At 42.9% G+C, this 23,898-nt stretch overlaps 1 protein-coding gene across 1 annotated transcript in view; it reads left to right on the top strand.

The window, feature by feature from the left end:
* Window positions 1-2,421: 2,421 nt before the first annotated feature.
* ZFP91 (ZFP91 zinc finger protein, atypical E3 ubiquitin ligase) overlaps window positions 2,422-23,898 on the top strand; it is a 33,088-nt gene continuing 11,611 nt past the window's right edge. Inside the window, exons 1-6 of the mRNA XM_061609701.1 lie at window positions 2,422-3,538; window positions 4,785-4,810; window positions 10,452-10,664; window positions 12,946-12,982; window positions 14,267-14,353; window positions 20,131-20,259. Coding sequence (XP_061465685.1) covers window positions 3,147-3,538; window positions 4,785-4,810; window positions 10,452-10,664; window positions 12,946-12,982; window positions 14,267-14,353; window positions 20,131-20,259 — 884 coding nt within the window. The 5' untranslated portion in view covers window positions 2,422-3,146. The remainder of the gene's footprint in view (window positions 3,539-4,784; window positions 4,811-10,451; window positions 10,665-12,945; window positions 12,983-14,266; window positions 14,354-20,130; window positions 20,260-23,898) is intronic.

Below are 23,898 nucleotides of genomic sequence, written 5' to 3' on the forward strand. Positions count from 1 at the left end.
CTAGTAACAAGAGATTATTTTAAAATTACATGCATATTAATTAATGTATGGAAAGTGATAAAAAAAACCCTTTAAAAAAATTTCCTGGGGACCAGTTGTAGACTTGTTCCATGGCATATACATCTGAAGCATGGGTTTTCTCTCACTATGACTAGATCAGAGTTTGGTCCTAACAGCATCTTGGCTGAAGCCTCTAAGAAGCAGATTAATGTGCCATTGTCAGAGCAGCAGTTTGTGAATTAGAGGCCTACTTCTCAGCACACAGCTGGAGGCAAAGGACTGCCATGTTTTTATCAGAGATAAAGCAAGAACTTCAGACAGCCTTTACTACCACTATATTCAAATCATCCATATGTGAGACAAAAGTACTGGAAACAGATAAAAACCAGTGTAATAACATAAATGAAACAGGACAGTTACAGCCCTTTGTTTTAATGCTTTGCAGTAATCCTGCAGTCTACCCTTACAAAAGTTCTTTTGCTCAAGAAAGAAATAAGGCTTCTCTTTCCTTTGGTATTGGAGTGAGCTCTTGCTTGTTGGTTTGTTTATTAAAGGTTATTGGGACTGTGAAAAGGAAGGAGGCAGACAGCGGTGAACTCAGAAGTAGGCATTCAGAGTAAGAGCTTGTCTTATTTACAAAGAAGAGTTACAAAGAAGTGTTTTGGAAACTCAGTGCTTCTGTCTCTTGTAATGTTATTCAATCTAGCAGAATCTATTATACTATTTGCCAGAGACAGAAAAGAGGGAGTGTAATTGAGCAATTAGCAGCAATGTTAAAAAGAGAACTGTCTACTTCGCCAAAAAAAAAGAGAGGGGTATTAAACAGATCTTTAAGAAACGAAGGGCATTTCCAAATTGTCACTATTTCAAGTGGGATTCAGTCACACGCCAGCAAATTCAGGTTGTGCAAGTTGATTTGGAGGTCTTGCACAGCAAATCTGCTTCCCCCAAAGGGAGGACTTTTGCAATAAAGTGACTGGAAAATGCTCTGGAAAATATGGGATAACATTTTCTTGAGGAAGTATCATTTAACCTCTCTGCAAACAAATCGGAATGAATCCTCAGTAACAGGTTGCTTGGAAGTGACTTAGTAACACTATCCTCGTGGTTATTTGGAAGTGAATTCAGTGCAATTTGCTCCCAAGCATATTAAGAACTGCAGCCTACACTAATAGCAGCGGCTTCCCAGGGTTTCAGACAGAGGTCTTTCCCAGCCCTACCTGAAATGTTAAGGACTTTTTGCATGTAAAGCATAAAGCATCAACTGTTCCCGCCCCCACCCTGTGATGTATAAAATTATGCATGGCATTGAGAAAGTGAATAGAGAAAAGTTCTTCTCCCTCTCATAATACTAGAACTCGTGGACATTCAAAGAAGCTGAATGTTGGAAGATTCAGGACACACAAAAGGAAGTACTTCTTTACTCAGCGCATAGTTAAACTATGGAATTTGCTCCCACAAGATGCAGTAATGGCCACCAGCTTGGATGGCTTTAAAAGAAGATTAGACAAATTCATGGAGGACAGGGCTATCAATGGCTACTAGCCGTGATGGCTGTGCTCTGCCACCCTAGTCAGAGGCAGCATGCTTCTGAAAACCAGTTGCCGGAAGCCTCAGGAGGGGAGAGTGTTCTTGCACTTGGGTCCTGCTTGCGGGTTTCCCCCAGGCACCTGGTTGGCCACTGTGAGAACATGAAGCTGGACTAGATGGGCCACTGGGCTGATCCAGCAGGCTCTTCTTATATTGTTAATAAGCAGGAACAGATGAAAATTCAGCAATAAGAAAAAGTCTGTTTGAATTTCTTCCTGCTGTCTAAATCTAGCATGGAATCTAGCATATAGTTACTTTCGTTGCAGTGCTTTAAATGCTATGCAACGGACAGAAATTCTATATAGCCTTCATAATGGATATATAGGTGGGGAGGCTACACCTTTTGCATTTATGCCTGTTGTGTAGTCTTGTATAGGCACAGCAGGTTTTCTCAGGTGAAGCTGAGGAAATGTCAAGCCATATTTTAATACTCAGCCCTTGAGCCTTCATATAAAACATATTCTTTATTTCTGACCAGGTGCAGGTATGCATGTAGTTTTCTTTGAATTCAATCCCATTATATTCAGTGAGTTACTCCCAGATAAATATGCAGAGGATTCTGGCAATGTAATGCATTCCAACGCTTAATTACTTAGAAATAGGTTCCATTAAATTTACTGGGTCCTGGTTATTACCGAGTAAGAGAATATGGTATTTCAGACTTACAGCACAAATCAACATATGTTTACTCATAAGTAAATCCCACTGCGTCCAATGGGCTTTTAAACTACAGTTCCCATAATGCTAGCACGGTGTGCACCTGCGCAGTGCTGACAGTGAGACAGGAAATGCGTGAGTCCTCCACAAGTCCCGCCTCTCCTCATTGGACGCCATTTTGTCACCGACTTTCACCCGCCACACGACGGTGCTTTTTTTCTTAAAGGAGAAGCTACAATGTTTTTTTAAATCGCCCCCAGACATGAAACTCCGAAAAATGCGGACAACGTGAAAACCAGGGAACAGGTTTTCGGAAGGTACCGGCTCTCTTTTCGTTTCACTCTTGTAAACAAAGGATCGGGGATACAACACCGGCCCAAACTGCGGGAGGAGAGGGCGACAACGACAGGACTAACGGCTTTACAGGAACAGTGTCATTGCGCAGTATTAAGTGTTCCGCAGCTCGGGATAGAGCGCGCGAAACCTCGACAACGATGTATCTCCCACAGGGTAACGAAGGACATTGGGCGCGCGCGAGATAACTGTTAAACGGCTCAGTTCTACAAAGCGCGCGCCACGGCCAGAATTCCGACAGCGCGCGCGCGTTCCCGATAAGGTTCACCCGTTGATTGGAGTGTAAGAGCGCTTGCCCGGTTTGCTACTCCGATTGGTTGGCCTGGAAGAGGGGGTGTTGGGTGTGTCTTGCATATTTTCTCCTGATTGGCTGCCGAAGGGGATTCTTGCGACCTGCTTGAACTTTGAACTTGTTCTTGATTGGCCTCGGACGCCGGCGGGGCGGGGGTGTCTGCCATACAGAGGCGGGGTGAGCGCTCCGCGCTGCTGTCAGGAGCAGGAGGGGCAGTCGCTGCTGCTCGCGCCCTCCCCCTCCAGCTGCTCTGATGCCGGGAGCCCCCGAGCAGGCGGAGACCCAGGAGGACGAGCCGCAGCAAGACGAGCGAGAGAGAGAAGAGGAGAGGACTCCGCCTCCCAACGGCCGCCGGCGTCCCCCGCCCACTCCTACAGTCGCTGCTGAGCCGGGGGAGGAGTCTGGCGGCAATCGGGTGCTCCGGGGAGGCCGAGAGCGGGGACGGGCTGCGGCTGCTGCCGCTGCCGCCGCTGCTGCCTCACGCCGAAGGAAGGCTGAATATCCTCGTCGTCGCCGCAGCAGTCCTGGCTCCCGGCAAAGCCAGGAGCCCGAGACGTTAACGGCCGCACCCGGTGCTGAGGCCAGCCCGCAGCCAACCGCCGCTCCGCCTGGCGCTGCCTGCAGGAAGGGGACCCCGCGCGCCGTGTGAGTATTGGTGACGCTTCCCACAGTTCCTGAAGAAACGATAAGATTGTCCTTCGCGTGCGACGCCGACCCAAAGAATGACTACTGGCTTAACAAAAATTGCCTTGCAATTTTTATAACGGAGCTTCTGGAATGGAATATATTCAGAATATACCACGTCAGTTTGTGGTATATCCTGTTAAATAACTGTAGAAGTAGTGTTACTGCACCAAATTGGTAGATAGGATAAGAGAACACCATACTTAATGTGCTGGGTAATCCTGTGCATGTTTATCTTAAAGTCAGCCCTGCAGTGTTCAGTAAGATTTCTTTCTAGGCAAGTATGCTTAGAATTTTTTCAAACTAGAGGTAAAGAAAGACTCTCTGGAAAGTGTGTGGGATACTAGCACGTGTGTGGGACACAGGCCTGTGTATTCATTAGGTCATATTACCAATTAGAACTCCTGGCTTCCCAGTGGTGTGAAATTACAGGCACATATCCCTGACTATTGCAGGTTCAGTTTCTATGAGAGAGCTTGATTTCATGGTTATTAAAAGTAGCCAGGGAGTGTTGGGAAGCTTAAACATTGGGGGTAATTAGATGCTTCCTCGAGGGAGGGTGTGGTCCTGCTTCCTTTTAAGGAAACAGTAGTGTGGTCCTTGCTGAAGAAATCTAGCTTGGTTTTCCTTTGGGGGGGCAAGGTGTTGGAGAGAGTGCATGTTACTTAGAACTTGGCCCTGAAAAGTGATGAATAGCAGTAATAAAATCAAATAACTTAGACCTGGGAAAGAGTAGTAGTGAGAGAGAGCTGGAAAATATTGTCATTTAGCATATTTCATAAACGTTTATGGCCACAAGAATTCCACTCTTGGAAAGCTTTCTAAACATGTAGTATTAGCACTTGTGATTACAGCTGTATACTTTCTATTATTGTTTAATTACAATTATTACCTGCCTTCTCTCTGAGGAGCTCAAGGTGATGTATATGATTCTCTCCCTTCCAGTTCTCTCCTTGCAACAATCCTGTGAGGCAGATTAGTCTGAGAGATAATCTGTGGTCTAAGATGCTGGCTTAATGAAATTTTGAACGTGGCTTTCTCTGTTTCTAGTGTGACACAGTAGCTCCTACACTATCCTTATGACGAAACTTTGAGAATGAGTCTGTGTTTTCCTGCAGCCATTACAGTGCTTGGGAGAAGTCCGATCTTTCAAGATGTTGTGAGTGGCTGCAGCAGAAATTCACCATGTGTTTAAATTTCATTTCAGATACCTGGATAAAGCAGTGGTGAAAGGTAAGATTTGAATGCACTTCATAAAAATATAGTTACTTTGTTAGACTAAGATTAAGTGCCTGTTTAGCCCACAATTAGTAAGCATCTGGATGTCCCTGGGAAGCTCACAGACATAGTAGCAATAGTTGTTGTTGCCAGTCATTTGATTGTCAAGATATACAGTGCCTTGTAAAAGTAATCAGACCCCCTGAGCAATGCTTTCATATTACTGAATTACAAATGGTACATTGTAATTTTGTTCTGTATGAGATTTTATTTTGAAACACTGAAACTCAAAATCAATTATTGTAAGGTGACATTGGTTTTATGTTGGGAAATGTTTGTAAGAAACATAAAAAACTGAAACATGTTGGTTGCATAAGTATTCAACCCCCCTCCCCATTAATATTTGGTACAGCCACCTTTCGCTGCAATAACAGCTTTAAGTCTTTCGAGGTAGGTATGTACCAGCTTTGCACACAGTGTCAGAGGGATTTTGGCCCATTTTTCTTGGCAGATTCACTCCAGGCCAGGTTGGTTGGATGTCACTTGTGGACTGCAGTTTTCAAAGAACACCACAGATTCTCAATAGGATTGTGATCAGGACTTTGACTGGGCCACTGTTGGACATTTCACCTTTTTGTTCTTGAGCCACTCCAATGTTGCTTTGGCCTTGTGCTTGGGATCATTGTCTTGCTGAAAAGTGAATTGCCCAGGCTTCGGTTTTTTAGTGGACTGAATCAGGTCCTCTTCAAGTATTTCTCTGTATTTTGCTCCATCCATTCTTCCTTTGATTTTAACAAAATGCCCAGTCCCTGCTGATGAGAAGCATCCCCACAGAATGATGCTGCCACCACCATACTTCACTGTAGAGATGGTGTGTCTTGAAGCATGGGCAGTGTAAGGCTTGCAGCACACACAGCACTGAGTTTTGGCCAAAATGTTCTATCCTGGTCTCATCTGGAGATCCAGTGTGGCGTAGTGGTTAGAGTGTTGGACTACGACCTGGAAGACCAGGGTTCAAATCCCCGCATAGCCATGAAGCTCACTGGGTGATCTTGGGCCAGTCACTGCCTCTCAGCCTCAAAGGAAGGCAATGGTAAACATCTCTGAATACCACTTACCATGAAAACCCTATTCATAGGGTCGCCATAAGTCAGAATCGACTTGAAGGCAGTCCATTTCCATTTTGGTCTCATCTGACCACAAACTTTTTCCCCATATCGCAGCTGGGGCACTCTCATGCTTTCTGGCAAACTCCAGACATGCTTTCAGATGGTACTTTTTGAGTAACGACTTCTTTCTTGCCACCCTGCCATACAGGCCAGTGTTATGCAAAGCTCTTCATATGGTTGACTGGTGCACCATTACTCCACTCCCAGCCACTGAACTCTGTAGCTCCTTCAAAGTGATAGTTGGCCTCTCTGTAGCTTCTCCCACAAGTCTCCTTCTTGTTCGAGCACTGAGTATTGAGGGACGACCTTTTCTTGGCAGTGCCTGGGTGGTGTGATGCAGCTTCCACTTCCTGTTTATTGATCCAACTGTGCTCACTGGGATATCCAAACACTTGGATATTATTTTGTACCCTTTTCCTAATCCACGCATTTGTATTACGTTATCTCTTACTTCTGTAGAAAGCTCTTTGGTCTTCATGTTCCTTCAGATCCACAGCCTGACCAATGATCCTTCAACAGTGAGGGTTTTATCCTGACAATGTGACAGCAACTTTAATGGTTCACTGGTGGAGGCCAATGGTAAGATAATTGTGTCCTTGATAGGGCAATTTCTTTCATCTGTGTAAACTGGGAGCTTCCACAGCACAGGGGTTGAATACTTATGCAAGCAACATGTTTCCATTTTTTATGTTCCTTACAAACATTTCCCAACATAAAATCAATGTCAGCTTACAATAATTAATTTTGAATTTCAGTGTTTCAAAATAAAATATCATACAGAAGAAAATTACAATGTACTATTTGTAATTCAGTAATATGAGAGCATTGGTCAGGGGACTGATTACTTTTGCAAGCAGGGCTGTGGAGTTGGTACGCCAAACCTTCGACTCCGACTCCTCTATTTTTGTACTGTCTGACTCCACCCAAAATTGCTTCCAATTCCACAGCCCTGGAAAGTGCTGTAAATGTCTTTTTAAATGGGAAGCTCTCATAGCAGCATTTTTATCGCTGCCTGAATATGCGCTGATCTTGGCATCACAGCATTTGTCTTCATCTGGGTCCTGTGTCATACACTGACACACAAAATGTTTTCCATCTTGAGTTATGGTGAAATGCTCAACTACAGCTGACTTCATGGGAAGCTTCTTTGACATTTTGAATTTATATTTTTTAAAAATTGTCAATCAAAATTTATTTTGAAGTCGGAGTCAGTACATTTCTACCGACTCCGACTGCACCCAAAATTGCTTCCGACTCTGACTCCACAACCCTGTTTGCAAGGCACTGTATTGCTTCTGTCCATGATTTTATTTTTAGCTATCATGGGAAATAGCAGGTTAATATTAAATTTTTGGCTTATCCTTTTTCCCCAAAGAAGCACAGGGCAGTATTCCTGAACAATAAAACATGTAAAAGCAATTGGTTGATATTTATTCTGTGAACTTGTCTAAATATTTTTTGAAATCATCCTAATTCTAATGGTCATCAAAATATCCCATAGCAGTGAATTCCATAAGTTACTTTGGCATTGTATGAAGTACTTCATTCTGTTGGCCCTGAAACTCTTGTCAGTTTCATGGGATAAGTGAATCCCTCTTGCATATGTTGACTAACTTTATTTGCCAATCAGTTTTAAATGTTTACATGATTTCCACCTTTATTTCACGTAGTTTGTATATGCTTCCAGAAGATGGTGGCTCAAGAATGCTCTGAGGCATCTTCAGTTAAAACTGATACAAATAATTCATTTGGCTGCTTTACATCTTTCATTTCTTCAAAACACTTTTTGCCATCCAACAGTTTTACTGCCTTTTTGGCTGGTTTCTTGCTGCTGATATATGTAAATTTCTCTATTTAGTTTTAAAACCTTTAGTATATATTTCCTTTTGACTTTTCTTTAACATAATTAATAAAAAAATGGGATCTAATTCCAGGATTGCCAGATTTAGTAATCAAATAGTACCGCATTTAACTAAGTATTTAAAGCTGGCATATATAAAGCAGAGCATGGTAACTCCATCCTATATCTTTGTCTTTTATATGAGCTGTAGGTTCTTTCTTCTGCTAGCTAAGTTTGTGAGGGGGAGGAAAGAGGGTTGTTCAGCTTTCCCTTGAACCTTGAGGGAGTGGCTTCTGCTAAGTTTTTAAATGAAAAATAAATGTAGTTAGACATATAAGTTGCAATGTCATTCAAGTTGCAGAGGGCTCACAATCAAAGACTTAACTTCTCTGTAGTAGGTTTTATTTCTATCAGAAAGGTTTCAGGCCCATATAAAGACACATTTGCTGCCTATTATGACCACTGAACTGGCAGTCCTCTTTCTTCCGAAAAACCCCCCAATCTCATTGTTGTTCCACTCTTTAAATGGAAAAAAATAATTGAAGTTCACCTAAAAAGTTAAATATTTTTGAGGGGAAATTCAGCAAAATGGTCTTCTATTAGAAAGACAATACGAATAAACGTGAGTTTTGTGTGCAGGTGTTTTTCTCCTCTGTGTTGCTAGTCAGATTAAATTTGCCATATATTAGCTAAACTCTCCTCTTCTCCCAGGCATTTTAGTATGTGTTAAAAGTGTTTTTTTTTAATTGTTTTTAATTTCTCTTAGAATTTTAAGAAATTTTAAAAATTGTTTTTAAATTGTTTAAATATGTGGTTTTTGTATTGATGTTTGATTGTTGTGAACCGCCCAGAGAGCTTCGGCTATGGGGCGGTATATAAATTTAATAAAATAAAAAATAAAAATAAAATAAATCACACAGTAAACATACTCCTTATCAACATTTGTTGATTTCTTCTCTATAATTGTGTACACAGCCTCATGATTTACGTTGGGGAAGGTGATATGTTGCTGGCTGTTAAACTGTTGGATTATTAGATCAAGCATTTTTAGATGGAGCATGGTAGCCCTGTACAAGTGTTGACAGGTTATTTTGCAACAATGCTCCCCTTTTTTGGTCAACTATATTTAAGAAATGAATTTGATCTGGTGCAGTGAACAGTATCTAAAGTGATCACTGGAATCAAAAGACAATAAAAAGTGGCTATTTGGTTTCTGTTTACAGTATGATTAGGCTACTTGTTTTGTTTAAACATGAGGGCACAAAGCAACCTATAGAAAAAAGTGCTACCTATTTATTTATTTATTACAATTCTTTATATACGACATTTAAACTAGAAGTCACCAAGGCAGGGTATAACATTATAAGACAATCCACTAAAAATCAAACACATTATTATTTATTTTATTTATTTATTTCATTTCATTTTTAGACCGCCCATAGCTAATAGCTCTCTGGGCGGTGTACAAACAGGATTAAAATACAATAGTATAATAAAATCAATAACACATAACAGCAAATTAACTAACAACGTTAAACATGAAAACATTAAACATTAAAATGCCTGGGAGTATAGCCAGGTCTTAACCTGGCGCCTAAAAGAAAGTACCGTAGGCGCCAGGCGTATCTCCTCAGGTAAGCTGTTCCAGAGTTTAAAAGAGTTTCAGTATTTAAAAATATTCACAATAATAAAACCAACAATGAGGTAAAAAACATAATAGCTTCTACATGCCTGTGTAGGCTTGCTTAAACAAAAATGTTTTTAGCAAGTGCCAAAATGAGTACCATGAAGTGCCTGCCTAATGTGAAGTTTGGAGCAGCAACATTAAAAGGCAGGCAGGGCATTCCAGCCAGGGGGTTGGTAACCCTGCTTTGATATTTGTTGTACACCGCCCTATTTGTTGTACACCGCCCTGAGAGCTTTCTGCTATAGGGCGGTCTAGAAATGTAATTAAATAAATAAAATAAATAAAATATGGATATCGTTGCAGAGAATTCCTAGACAAGCCTTACCAAACAGTACAATCTTAACAATATCGTTTACTTCTCCTATATTTAAGGGACAATAAAACTTGTATAGCAGATCAAAGACCCAGGTAAACAGATAAATCTTGAGTAGCTGATGAAATAACAGTTCTGTTGGTGCCAGCTAGGTATCCAGGGAAGACTATTCCACAGGGTGGGTGCCATCACGGCAAAAGCGTGTCTCCAAGTGATGATTAAGATGAATATCTGCAGGATGTGACACAGCCAGGAGGGTTTCTGCTGATGTCCATAGCGAAAGGCAGATATATACAGGGGAAGGCCTTCTTTCATTTAGAACACCCTGTACAGCTTAGGATCAGGCTAAGCCATCAGTGGGATCTTAAGTTTGTCTCAATAGCAAATTGGGAGCCAATACGATTCATAATAGTTCTGCAACTTATCCTGGGCTGTTTGCTGTGTGAGTTCCTCTCCCCAGTGCTGCAACTCGCAACTTGTGGCTCTCCGTGATGTGGTTGGCATAGGCTGATATGTATGGATACATGGCATGAATAGTTGTACCTTCCCGGGAGTAGAGTGAATTCCATTCAAGCTTAGGATTCTAAAAGCAGTGGTGGGTTTTTCTTTTTGATTCAGATATTCTGTTACATATGTTTATATCATAGATCCCAAAGAAGAGACAGAAGAGGAAGAAGTCTCCAATGTTACTGCTACTGAAACCCCAGTCAGTACAGCTAGGCTCAATCGAGGCTGGCGTAGCAACAGGGCAGCAGCTGCTGTTCGTCAGTGTGATGAGAATTCACGGAGCTCTAGATCCAAGACTGGGACCCTGCAGCTCATCTGCAAGTCAGAACCAAACACAGACCAGCTAGAATTTGGTATGAGCCTTTGACTCTATCCCCAGGGAGTTACTATGGGCAAAATTTGTTAAATCTAAAATTGACAAGAGACTCCTTTTTCTAATTAGTCGACTGCATCATCACACTTTTCTTCGTGTTAGGTGTAGTCATGAAGGACACCTCACAAATCCTATCAATACAACAAAAGTAGTTAGACAGGGTTGCATTCTTGCCCCTCTATTATTCAATTTTTTTATGAATGATTTGTCTCATTACTGTCACTCCCCGGATTTTCACCCCCCCAAAACTAGCGAACCTGCACTGTCCATTGCTATTGTATGCAGACGATGCTGTTCTCTTATCGGTTTCTAAAGTTGGTCTCAAACGCCTAATTAGATCTTTTATGAGTTACTGTCACGAAAACAAATTGATTATAAATTTCTCTAAAACTAAGATATTAGCTTTTGCCAAACACTCTCCTCCTCATGAATGGATAATCAATTCCCACAAAATTGAACAGGTTTCCCATTTTAAATACCTTGGGTTATTATTTCACTCATCACTGTCCTGGACTCCCCATATTAGAGGAGCCATCTCTACTGCTAGAAATTCAGCTAATGGCATCCGAAGGTTCTTCTTCACTAAAGGAGGACAATATATCCCGGCAGCCATTAAGGTTTTTAGATCTAAAACTATTTCCCAACTTCTTTACGGGGTACCTTTATGGATTGGCGCTTTTAACCCCTCAATGGAGGCAGTTTTATCCCTATTTCTTAGACAAATCCTAGGTGTTCCTAGATGTGTTCCATCGGCGGTCCTCAGGTTAGAAACTGGTCTAGCTTCGCTTAAGTCCCAAGCCTGGAAGGCTGCCCTAAATTTTTGGCTTAAAATGTCATATGAAAATTCTTCTGGCTACCTCCCTTTACTTTGGGAAGATCCCTTCATCTCAACATGGGCCCAAACGTATACAAACTATCTTGTAAGTATTGGCCTTTCAGCTGAACATCTGGCGTCTCAGGATTTAAAGTCAGCTAAGCTTTCAATCCTGACCCGCATTAGTGACATGGGCTTTCAAAGTTCCATCACCGCTGCCACTTCGACCTGTTCCCCTATTCATTTTGGTTTAAGTTTTGCGCCACTACTCAGTGTCCCCTATTTGGAATACCTCATGATCCCTAAATATCGTCTAGCCTTTATGAAGGCTAGATTCAACTGTCTCAACTCCGCCCTATTAGAAGGGAGATTCCAGCGCATTCCTTATGCAAATCGCTTATGTCCATGTGGTGTTAACAGCATAGAAACCTTATTTCACGTCGTCTTTGAATGTTTTTATGTGATGATATTCGTTCTAAATTTATAACTCCTATTATAAATAAATTTCCTTACAAACCACTTGACCGCTTACTTTTTTATCTTCTGTCTGCGGCTAGCAGGGATACTACCTTGCTAGTAGCTAAATACATTTTTGCGGCCCAATCAGCTCGGAGGGTATTCACCCCTCCAGATGTTCCCATTTCTCCATAGTCTTATAACTGTTTTATTGCTCCATTGTTTTTACCGTTTTTATTATGAGTGTTTTCGCCACGCTATGTAACTGTTTTACCGTTATTTTATGATTGTATCTTCGTACTTTTGTATAATTGTTCATAGCATTATATGTGAATGTTCTGGTCTATGACCGTAACAATAAAGATGATGATGGTATGAGCTGCTTTTAATTGCTGTATAATGAAAACACTGGCCTTCCCTTCTGGGCAACCTTCCAGGAGCCACATGTTGGTGGTGGGCAGGTCCAGAGACAAAAGTAGGAGGAGCAACTAATGTAAATTTTACCTTTATACAGAAGACTGGATACATTTCAGCCAGGCAGAAGCACTCAAGGAGAGTGCAAAGCAAGGGCAGTGAGGAGTTGTGGCCTGAGGAGAAGGGGTGCAATGTGGGATAGAGTCGTAAGGGCCAGATAGAGAGGCATTTGGCCCCCAGGCTTGAAGTTCTCTCCCATGATGTAACTCATACAAGAATCTGAAGTCACAAATCAATATCATGTCATAAGGTTGATTTACTAAAAAATAGTTTTATCTCACATAGTCACATGCAACACAGATTAGGTGCAAATATAGCTTAATAGTTAAAATACAAACTATTAGCATGGCACACATCACTATATATTGCCACAGATGCCTGTGTGTCTTGGAGAAGTCATTTTTGTATGTGCTCATGTGTGCTATTCCTATTGTGTAAAATTGGAAACAGCATTTCCATTTGTTACAGCCCAGAATTTTATGAAGATCTAAAGAAGTTTTTTGTTTCTCTTTTTTAGAGGTCACAGAAGAGCATTCATCTCCAACTGGAATCAGGTAAGAAGTTTGGATTGGAGTGTTCTTCCATGCTTAGTGTAGTGGTTAGAAAATCGGTTTGCACATAGGAAACTGATTCAAAGGAGGTGGCGCTAGCACTAAAATATGTGAAGATAGAGCATACAAATATAATAATATAATAAATGTCTGGTAATATTGCAAATAAGATCCTCCGTGGCGCAGAGTGGTAAGTGGTGGTAACGCAGCCGAAGCTCTGCTCACGGCCGGAGTTTGATTCCAACAGAAGGAGGAAGTCGAATCTCCTGTAAAAGGGGTCGAGGTCCACTCGGCCTTCCATCCATCTGTGGTCGGTAAAATGAGTACCCGGCATATGCTGGGGGGTAAAGAAAGGCCGGGGAAGGAACTGTCAATCCCACCCCATAGATATGGTCTGCCTAGTAAACGTCGCAAGACGTCACCCTAAGAGTCGGAAATGACTCACGCTACAAGTGCGGGGACGCCTTTACCTTTTTTTTAATATTGCAAATTGGTATCTCGCATTAATTTAGAGGCTGAGTCTTCAGACAATGGTAAGATGATTTAAATTATGGGTGGCTAACCTGTGACCTTCCACTTATTGCTGGACTCCCAGCTCACATCAACTCAAGCCAGTATGGCCAGTAGTTGGGGATGATGATTTGAGGTATTTGGGCTTTAACTCTTGCCATCTCGCTACTATATAAACAAATATTCATCCACTTTTTGAGCTGATAAGCTCGCTCTAGCATGTTTCTTCTAAGGCAGCCTTTCCCAACCTTTGGGACCCCAGATGTTGTTGGACTAAATTTCCATCAGCCCCAGCCAGCAGGGCCAATGGTCAGGGATGATGAGAATTTTAGTTAAGCAACATCTGGGGACCCAAAAATTGGGAAGGGCTGTTCTAAGGTTTAAGTTGCTACCCGCTGAAATTGATAGAAATATAGAAAATATGTCTTACAGGCTAGAGAAAATAGAGAAAAGGATTTAGATTATGTGAAATCTACTTGCATTCCACCTGCGTGGAATATAATTCCTGTTACTGGATTATTTAAACCATTGCTGATACAGCTCTCTAGCAAGTGAACAAATTGCATGTTGTCTGTTGCATGTTCAGAAGAGTTTTTTGTCTTTCATAGTGTCTGACTCCACTACACACGTGCCTTTTGTTTGGTGTGTAGTACCACTGTGTATAATATTGTCAGTCACAAGAGTATGCTATCTATACTGTTCTTTTCTGTGTTCATGAATATACTGATGTATAAATAACTTGTGTTCATCCTTTCTTTCTCCCCACCACATCAACAGTGATGAAGAAGAAATGCTCATCAGTGAAGAAGAGGTTCCCTTCAAAGATGATCCCAGAGATGAGACCTATAAACCCCATTTAGAAAGGTGTGCTATTCAATTTCCAGGCAAAGAGAGATATTTATTTATTTATTATTTGATTTATATCCTGCCCTTCCTCCCAGCAGGAGCCCAATATACTGTATTGTGTGGATACAGATTTTTTTTCTATAGATAGACAGTTTTGAAAGTAACAAACAGAACTTCACCCAAGCTTGCTCTGGATCCCTATAAGGATTCTGTTAATCACCTAAAAATATATGCACGTAATTGTGATTAACAAAACAGAGGTTTTTATTGTATTACCAAAACGTTTTGGCTTCTGCCTTCATCAGCTGCTAACATACAAATGCCGTTACCAAGGTGGCAGTTATAGAGCTTTAAGGATGGAATGCTCAGAGCGGCTTCATTTGCAGAAGCTAAGTAATGTTTGTGCTGTCCTCCAGGTTCAGGCCACATGGTGCCAATGTGTCCAGAGAGTATATCCAAAAGTTCTCCCTTTTAGTCAATGCTGCTGGATCTGTTGCCATCTCTATCACTGTTATAGAAAAGTCCAACAGGCTGTGACCATCCATGTTGAAATGTTTTGCAACTGGTTGCTCCACTTTTTTTGTTGAGATTGCCGATTTGTGGTTTCTGAAGCGGGTGCGTAGGTCAGTTGTGGTTTTTTCTGCGTATTGGATATGACATCCTGGTCTTTTGCATTCGATGACATATTATGTTGCAGGACCTGCAGATGATGTTCTGTTTGATGTAATCTGTCCTGCCTGTCCTAGTGCTTGTGTAAGTAGCTGTCTCCCTGAGGTATACACAGGTGAGACACCATTTGGAGTGAAAAGGATGAGACCCAGGATTGGTGATAGGTGGCTTAAGCACAGCTCTCATTAACAGTCTACACAAAGGGAACAGCTGCAGCACTAGGGGGACTGAAGAAGACCTGCCCTGGGAGAGTATCTGAGCATCTGGGTGCTTGCTGCTCACTCCTTTGGGTTGCTGTCCCTTGAGACAGCTGAAGTCCCTGGTAAGTGCTGCAAGGACTGGGATCCCCTGCCTGACCCTGGCTCCAGAGAGAGGCTGCAGTCAATCTTGCAGCCTCTTGCATTAGCTGCTGGCAGGGGCAGGAGGCATAAAAGCCCAGCTGCCTGTGGGCAGCGGGTCTGCCACTGGGGGGTTGCCACTGAGGGGCAACAACAAAGGGGTTGCCCTGGGGGAGCCCCTTAGGGAGTCCCAAGAGCGAGGGCGCTACCCCCTTCTATTACCTTTTCTTTCTTTTTTTTCTTTTTAATTTGTTTTCTATTAAACCAATCTAGAGGAGATTGGTGGTGGGGAGGGCATGTGGTGCATGTGTAGTTCCTGCACAGGGTGAGAGCCTGTGCAATGAACTGAATGACAGGAGAAAGTCGCCAGATGCCTTCAGAGTGAGAGTCTGTAACTGGCAGAAGGCTGGCCCTCCCCGGGTGTGAGACAGGAGGGGGAGTAGATGGGCCCTGTGTGAAAAAGTTTGTATGGGTATGACTGTTCCCAGCCCAGTTCTCGCAGAGGCCTACCAGAATAATTGGCTCCGGCAGGTTTTGTTGGTGGGCTCGTGTTGGGTCCATATTAGGTGTTAGGAGGAGTCTTAGTATGGAGGAACATGGGTGATGCCACCCCAATTTCAGTGATCACGGGTAGAGGGAAATACAGCCATGGGGAGGTGGTGAATTACCATAGAAGACGAGGGCAAGGCTCTCTGCGCCTTGTTCCTTGCTGCCACTCCTCTCATGGATGGATTCCTTGTTGCTCATCTGCTGTGCCCACTGGCCTGTGTGTGTTGTTGTTTAACGCCAGATCAGTACACAATAAGATCACTCTCATCCATGATTTGATTGTGGATGAAGATGCCGATTTGGTGTGCATTACCGAGACCTGGGTGGGTGAGCTGGGAGGAGTTGATCTGACCCAGCTTTGCCCATCTGGATACTCAGTGCAACACCAGCACAGGCTGCAGAGACAGGGTAGGAGGAGTTGCTGTCATCTACAGAACTTCCGTCTCTGTCACCAGGAAACCACTCTGTCTTGGAGCTGGCTGTGAGGGCCTGCACCTGATGTCAGGCCGAGGAGACAGTCAACTAGGGTTGCTGCTGGTGTACCATCCACCCTGCTGCCCAGCAGCTTCTCGGACCTAGCTGGCAGAGGCTGTCTTGGCTGTGGTGTTGGAGCAGCCCAGAACGATAATGCTGGGTGATTTCAATGTCCATGCAGAGGCTGCCTCTAGTGTTCTGGCTTGGGACTTCATGGCCTCCATGGTGACCATGGAGCTGTCTCAAGTTGTCACTGTCCCGACACATAGGGCAGGGCACACACCTTGGTTTTTGCTCCAGATGGAGGAAGGGGTGGTCTGGAGATAGGGGGCAGGTGAATGTCACCCCATTGTCATGGTCAGATCACTTCCTGGTGAAGTTTAGCCTTATGGCTCCGATCCTTCCCTGCAGGGGTGGTAGACAGATTAAGATGGTCCACCCCCGGAGCCTAATGGAATCCACAGGATTCCTGAATGCCCTGGGGGAGTTCCCAGTAGATAGAGCAGGTGACCCTGTTGAAGCCCTTGTCACAGTGTGGAACGGTGAGACACGTCGGGCTGTTGACACGGTTGCCCCCCAGCGCCCTCTCTGGCATTGTGGAGCCTGGTTTGCACCTTGGTACACCAGTGAGCTAAGGGCAATGAAACAGGCTGGACGGCGGTTAGAGCACAAGTGGCAAAAGATGTGCTGTGAGGCTGATTGGTAACGAGTAAAACAACATAGCAGTGTCTTCTGTGTGGCGGTGAGGGTGGCGAAGAAGGCCCACTTCTGCTTCCATCCCATCCTCAAGTAGCCATCCAGTGGAGCTTTTCCTTATTGTCAAGGGTCTGTTGACATCAACTCCAGGAAATGGAGTTTTAGACCCTTTGGAGGCCCACTGTGAATTGTTTGCAAGGCACTTTGAGGGTAAAGTTGCTTGCCTCTGTAGCAGTCTTGATGCCCCATGTACATCCACTGTAGTCCCCAGTGAGGTGTCCAGTGCAACGTCTGCTGCAACTTCTTGGGAGCGGTTTCAGTTGATGCGGCCTGATGACGTAGACAGGGTGCTTGCGATGTTGCGGCCAGCAACGTGTCTTCTAGACCCTTGCCCTTCTTGGCTTATTAAAGCTTGCCGAGGGGGTACCATCTTGTCCCCCATGCTGATTAACATCTATATGAAGCCCTTGGGAGCAGTCATCAGGAGCTTTGGGGCGGGGTGTCAGCAGTATGCTGACAATACCCAGCTCTATTTCTCTGTAACATCTGAATTGGGAGAGGCTGTGCAAGCCCTGGAGCGTTGCCTGGACTCAGTGGTGGGCTGGATGAGGGCCAATAAACTGAGTCTGAATCCTAGCAAGATGGAGGTGCTGTGAGTTGGTGGTTCCTGAGTTTGGATAATTGGTCAGTTGCCTGCTTTTGACGGGGTCGTACTCCCTCTGAAAGAGCAGGTCCATAGTCTGGGGGTGCTCCTAGATCCATCTTTGTCACTAGAGGCCCAGGTGACCTCAGTGGCTAGGAGTGCCTTTTACCAGCTTCAGTTGGTAAGACAGCTGCAGCCGTTTCTGGACCAGGATAGCCTGACCACTGTTGTCCACGCACTGGTAACTTCCAGGCTGGGTTACTGTAATGCGCTCTATGTGGGGCTGCCCTTGAGATTGGTCCAGAAGCTGCAGCTGGTGCAAAATGCGATGACGCAACTGCTCACTGGAGCAGGGTATTGCCAACATGTCACCCTGCTGCTGAAAGACTTGCACTGGCTGCCTATTAGCTACCGGATTAAGTTCAAGGTTCTAGTTTTGGTGTACAAGCCGTATACAGCTTGGGATCAGGACACCCGAAATACCGTCTTATCCCTTATATACCTGTCAATCACTGCACTCTGCAGGTGAGAGCCTCCTGCAGAGACCCTCTTATCAGGAGGTCCATTCCACACAACATAGGAAGTGGACCTTTAGTGTGGCGGCACCTACCCTATGGAATTCCCTCTCCTTAAATATTAGGCAGGCGCCATCTCTGATATCTTTTTGGCGCCTTTTGAAGATTTTCCTTTTTCAACAAGCCTTTTAAGTTGAGACCTATCCTAGTCTGCATCTGTGTTGGAATTGCTTTTAATATATTTTTTTTATTTTAAACAATGTTCTTTAACCCTTTTTAAAATATTTTTTTTTAAAAAGTTTTTATTGTTTTGTTGTATTTTAAGGTCTATTTTTATGATGTTTTGATGTGTTTGTAGCGCTCTTGTTTGCTGCCCTGGGCTCCTGCTGGGAGGAAGGGCGGGATATAAATAAAATAATAAATAAGTTAGGAGGCTGGCGAAATGCTACAACAGGAGGCCTGCTGGCAAGATGTACAGAGTTTGCCAGCAATGGGTAGTTCTCCCTGATTGCTCGGTGATAGGAGATGCTGGATGGAAATCTACCACAAATGGAATCCATTGCTCTCTGCTCTTTGACACCTCATTGTGATGGAGGAGGTTTTCTCTGGACAGAATAGAGGCTCAGTGGATGTAGCATTCAATAATATGTGGAGGATATTCTCTCAGAAGAAGGTGTTCTTTAAGTTCAGTGATCTTTCTCTGGTATTATTTATCTTCAGTGTTCCAGGTAAGTTTGATTCTCAGAGCTAAGCTATACACAATGTTTTTCTTTATATGCTTAGGATGGCAGGATTTCCAGTTTAAATAGGTGTGGACATCAGTGGGTTTGCTGTAGAGATCAGTGGCTATTTTGTTTTCAACGGTGAGAAGGACATCAAGAAAAGGGATGTGCGGATTATCATTTGTACTATTAAATTTAAACTTAATAGATGGATGGATAGAGTTGATGTAATTTTTAAATTGTTCTAAACTCTCTTTACCATTTGTCCAGACCATAAAGGTGTCATGAATCTATCGCCACCATATAAATGGTTTGTTGATGGCCTTTTTGAGGATCTCCTCTTCCAGTTTACCCATAAAGAGATTCACATATGATGGAGCCATGCGAGTCCCCATAGCTGTGCCTTGTAGTATTCTCCATTGAATGTAAAGTTGTTGCAAGTCAGGACTAGCGTAGCTAAAGTTGTGATAATCTCTGTTGGAGGATTGTTCGTATTCCTGGTGTTAAGGAACTCATTTAAAGCCTGAATTCCATCATTATGTGATATATTGGTGTAAAGAGATGTGACACCTAAAATAGCTAGTATAGTATTGTTGTGGAATTGATACTGCTTCTTTAAAGACTCGATTTTAAGTAAGAAGTCATTGGTGTCTTTGATATACAATGGGAGGTTTTGCGCCATGTTTTGTAAATTTAAGTCAATGTACAGAGAAATCCTTTCAGTAGCTGTGTTGTTACCTGAGACAATTGGGCGACCAGGATTGTTGGCTTTGTGAATTTTAGGCAGCATGTAAAACCTTCCAGGGGTGGGATTTGGATTAACAAGGAGATCAGCAGTCTCCTCTTTAAGAAGTTTCCTACTTGTAAGTTTTTGTATAGATGTAATGATATGAGTATAATGAGATACGTTGGGAGCTAATAGAACATCTGTCTGCCTGTTAGAGCTGAGAGTTCCACCCCTCATTCCCCCAAATATTTGTTATTTCTACTATCAAGAGCAGCTGGACTGTGGTTAAAAATTGAAAAGGCTAATGCCATATGCATGTTTAGAAATTAGAGGTATGGGAAACATGAAACACTGAAGTGCCTCAAAATCTGTGTTGAATTGTCTATAAGCTTCAGGTTGTGATTAAACTACAGAGGAAAGACTTTCCTTAAGTTTATGAATGTGTGATGTCAATTTCTACAGGGAAGCTCCAAAGCAAAGGAAGAAAACAGGGAAGGGAAAAGAAGAAAAAGAGAAACAGAAAGAGATTAAAGTGGAGGTGGAAGTCAAAGAAGAAAGTGAGTTTCGGGAAGATGAGGAGCCACCTAGGAAGTAAGTAAAGATCTGTGGCTTCGTGCACAAGCCTTTTAATGTGGTCAAAACTATAAAAAGGTAAAGGTGTCCCCACACTTGTAGTGCGAGTCGTTTCCGACTCTTAGGGTGACATCTTGCGACATTTACTAGGCAGACCGTATATATGCTGTGGGATTGCCAGTTCCTTCCCCGGCCTTTCTTTACCCCCCAGCATATGCCGGGTACTCATTTTACCGACCAAGGATGGATGGAAGGCTGAGTGGACCTCGACCCCTTTTACCGGAGATGCAACTTCCTCCTTTTGTTTGGAATTGAACTCCGGCCGTGAGCAGAGCTTCGGCTGCGTTACTGCCGTTTACCACTCTCTGCCACGAATTATACAGCCACGAGAATGGCTTTTTTCACATTCTCTTTGGCTAAAGCTCCTTTTGCAGCCCACGACTATGGAGTCGCATTTTTTTCGCATTCCACAATGTTAAATTGAAAATACCCCCATGCCATTCTGCTGCTTCCCATAAGCTCATTTCAAAACAAAACCTTACAAAACTTACAGTCCTGAACTCAAAAATGCTTGCTTAACAACCCTCTTTTTCATGGTGATACACAAAACTCAGGGAGAATCGAGAGTTCAAAGTGTAAAACAAGAGGGAGGAAATGCCGACCCCTGTTGGACTTTTTTCTGTAAGTGGCCTCATAATTTGTTGAAATCAATTAAAAATTAGCTATGTTCACAGAGTATCTGTAAATCCTATTACTGACCTTGCCCCATACTCTGACCTTCATCTTCTGCAGTTTAAAAGTTAAAAAAAAATACCTGGCTGATTTTTAATTGATTTAAGAAATTTAACAGTGGAGTCGATGATAAGCACAGGCATGCTCATTAAGAACCAACGGTCAGTGTTCTAAATGCCAGGCTCACAGCTGTTTGGCTTGGCTAATCAGATGGCAACACTCATGCCAGACCTTTAATTTACTTTAGATAGTCATGGCTTCCCTCAAAGAATCCTGGGAAGTGTAGTTCGTGAAGGGTGCTGAGGGGAGACTCCTATTCTCTGACAGAGCTCCAGTGGCCACAGTGGTTTAACAGTCAGCCCCTCTTCTGGGGATTGTAGTTCTGTGAAGGGAGTAGGGCATCTCCTAGCAACTCTCAGCACTGTTCACAAACTACACTTTCCAGGATTCTCTGGGGGAAGCTATGACTGTCTAAAGTGAAATAAAGGTCTGGTGTGGATGTGGCTAGTGACAGCTTTGGTTTAAATTTGGGTGGGAGACGACATGTGCCTGCTGTAGAATAAAAAGATGGAGGAAACCTTGAAAAACGATACTGTTCACAATGTTTTCCTTTTGGAAAGGAGCTTTCCCTCTGCTCAGTGCCCACCTATCCACCCAATGTCCTCCCCTCCCTCTCCTCTCCACCTTTCTCCCTACCCTACCCTTCTCTCCCCCCTCCCTGCCCTCCCCAAGTTAGTTTCACCTGTCCCAAGCATGATTGGACAGGAGTAAATCCCATTGAACTCGAAAAGCATGCAAATGATCAAACCTGCCTTCCTCCCTCCCATCCCCTCTCTCCTGCTCCATCCCCTCCCCCTTCTTCTCTCTCCTCCCCCATGGTCAGTTAGTGATTGCACAGGAGTAAATCCCACTGAACTCAGTAAGCATGCAAATGATCAGACCTATCCTCCTCCTCCCCTACTCCTGCCCTTTCTCATTCTCGCCTCCCCTGTGGTCAGTTTCACCTATCCTGAGCATGATTGCAGGGGAGTAAATCCCAATAAGCATGCAAATGATCAGTCCATTCTCATCAAGCTTTCACAGGATCCCATTTCTTACCACCTGGATTAAAAAGCAGAGAAATTCACTAATAGGCAAAAAAACCCTCACGGTTTAAAAACATACCTATAGCCAACATATATTTGTATCAAACTTTAAAAAGGAAGGAAATTGGACAGCTATAGTGAATGCACCAGGGGAGCAGGAGACCTGACCTCTCTGAGATATTGTACTGCCCTCAAAATGCAAACACAATTTGAGTTGGTCTTTCACAGTTCAACCCACTTCCTGTGTGAAATGGAAATGGACTGCCTTCAAGTCGTTCCCGACTTATGGCGACCCTATGAATAGGGATTTCATGGTAAGTGGTATTCAGAGGGCATTTCCCATTGCCTCCCTCTGAGGCTAGTCCTCCCCAGCTGGCTAGGGCATGCTCAGCTTGCCACAGCTGCACAAGCCAGCCCCTTCCTTGTCTGCAACTGCCAGCTGGGGGGCAACTGGGCTCCTTGGGACTATGCAGCTTGCCCATGGCTGCACAGGTGGCAGGGTACATAACCCCTGAGCCACTCCCTGTGGGGGTGGTCTTTAGCTGGCCCTTTACACCCAGGAGACGAGCGGGGATTTGAACTCTGGACTCTCATCCAGGCTCTCCTCCCCACTGTGCTATACCAGCCTCACTTAATAATAATAATAATAATAATAATAATAATAATAATAAATCTTTATTTTTACCCCTCCCTTTTTCCAAAACTGGAACTCAGGGCGGCTTACAAATAACAACTACACATAGGTAAAAAAACATACAAAAATATACAATTAAAATAGAATTAAACTATTCGTGACATTAAAACCATGAAACATTCACTTAAGATATTAAGACTATTTAAAACATTAAGAATAGGACCATAGAACAATACAACAGACCTTATGAGGCCGTATCTTGGAAGAATTTGGTAACATGTGCCTCTGAGCATATGGTGAGTGGTGGCAACACCTGCAATCAGCCCAAATAACAGAAACAAAACATGTGCTGTGCTGATCTTGTTTTAGCAGGGAGGAAGCAACAATGTTAAGATATAGTTCAGATAGTCGTGTTAAATATGGTTGATTTACTTTGCAATTTTAGTGAAGTTTCCTATAGTAAATCATTTTCTTTTGTTTCTGTTTCTGTGAATATGTGATGTACAGCAACACTTGGCATAATTTACACTAAACAAAATCTCCAAAAACAATTGTGGAATAATGGCACTGGCTATTTTGCGGAGTAGCCTTAAGTGGACATGAGTGACTTCAGTTTGCACAAGATAAAACAATGGGAGGTGAAATGTATTCTAGCAAATTTCTAGGTGTGCTCTATGTTTTTAATTGACCATGCCCACCCTTCCTTAAGTGAAATAATTTAAGCATAGCAGGCTGAAAACATGCATCTTGGGCAGGCCAAGTTTGTTTTTTTCCCAACAGCTAGAGTCATTGCTTAAGTAGCAACATATTGTAATCAGTCTGATTTTACATCAAAGTGCAGATTCAGATTCAACTGTTAATGCACCCAAAATAGAAATAGAACATAACCTCATGTTTGAAATACAAAAGGCTGTCTTCACCATCATATGACACTGACCAATAAGAAGGCTTTGAAATTAATAAAAATAAATTTGACACAGATTTCTAGGATGAATAATGAGGGAAATATAATTTTCTAGGTTAGATTCTCTGTAGAAACAATAGTAACACAGGAAAGAAGCAAAGTAAGAACAAAAAATACAAAAAATGTAATTTCCCTGCTTCTTAAAGTTTAATAGAAATATCTGTTGGCTATAGGTATGTTCTTAAACTGCAAGGTTTTTTGCCTATTAGTGAATATGCTGTGGACCGAATCTGGAAACTTTA

Source organism: Rhineura floridana, chromosome 2 (assembly GCF_030035675.1).
Source record: "Rhineura floridana isolate rRhiFlo1 chromosome 2, rRhiFlo1.hap2, whole genome shotgun sequence".
NCBI lineage: Eukaryota > Metazoa > Chordata > Lepidosauria > Squamata > Rhineuridae > Rhineura > Rhineura floridana.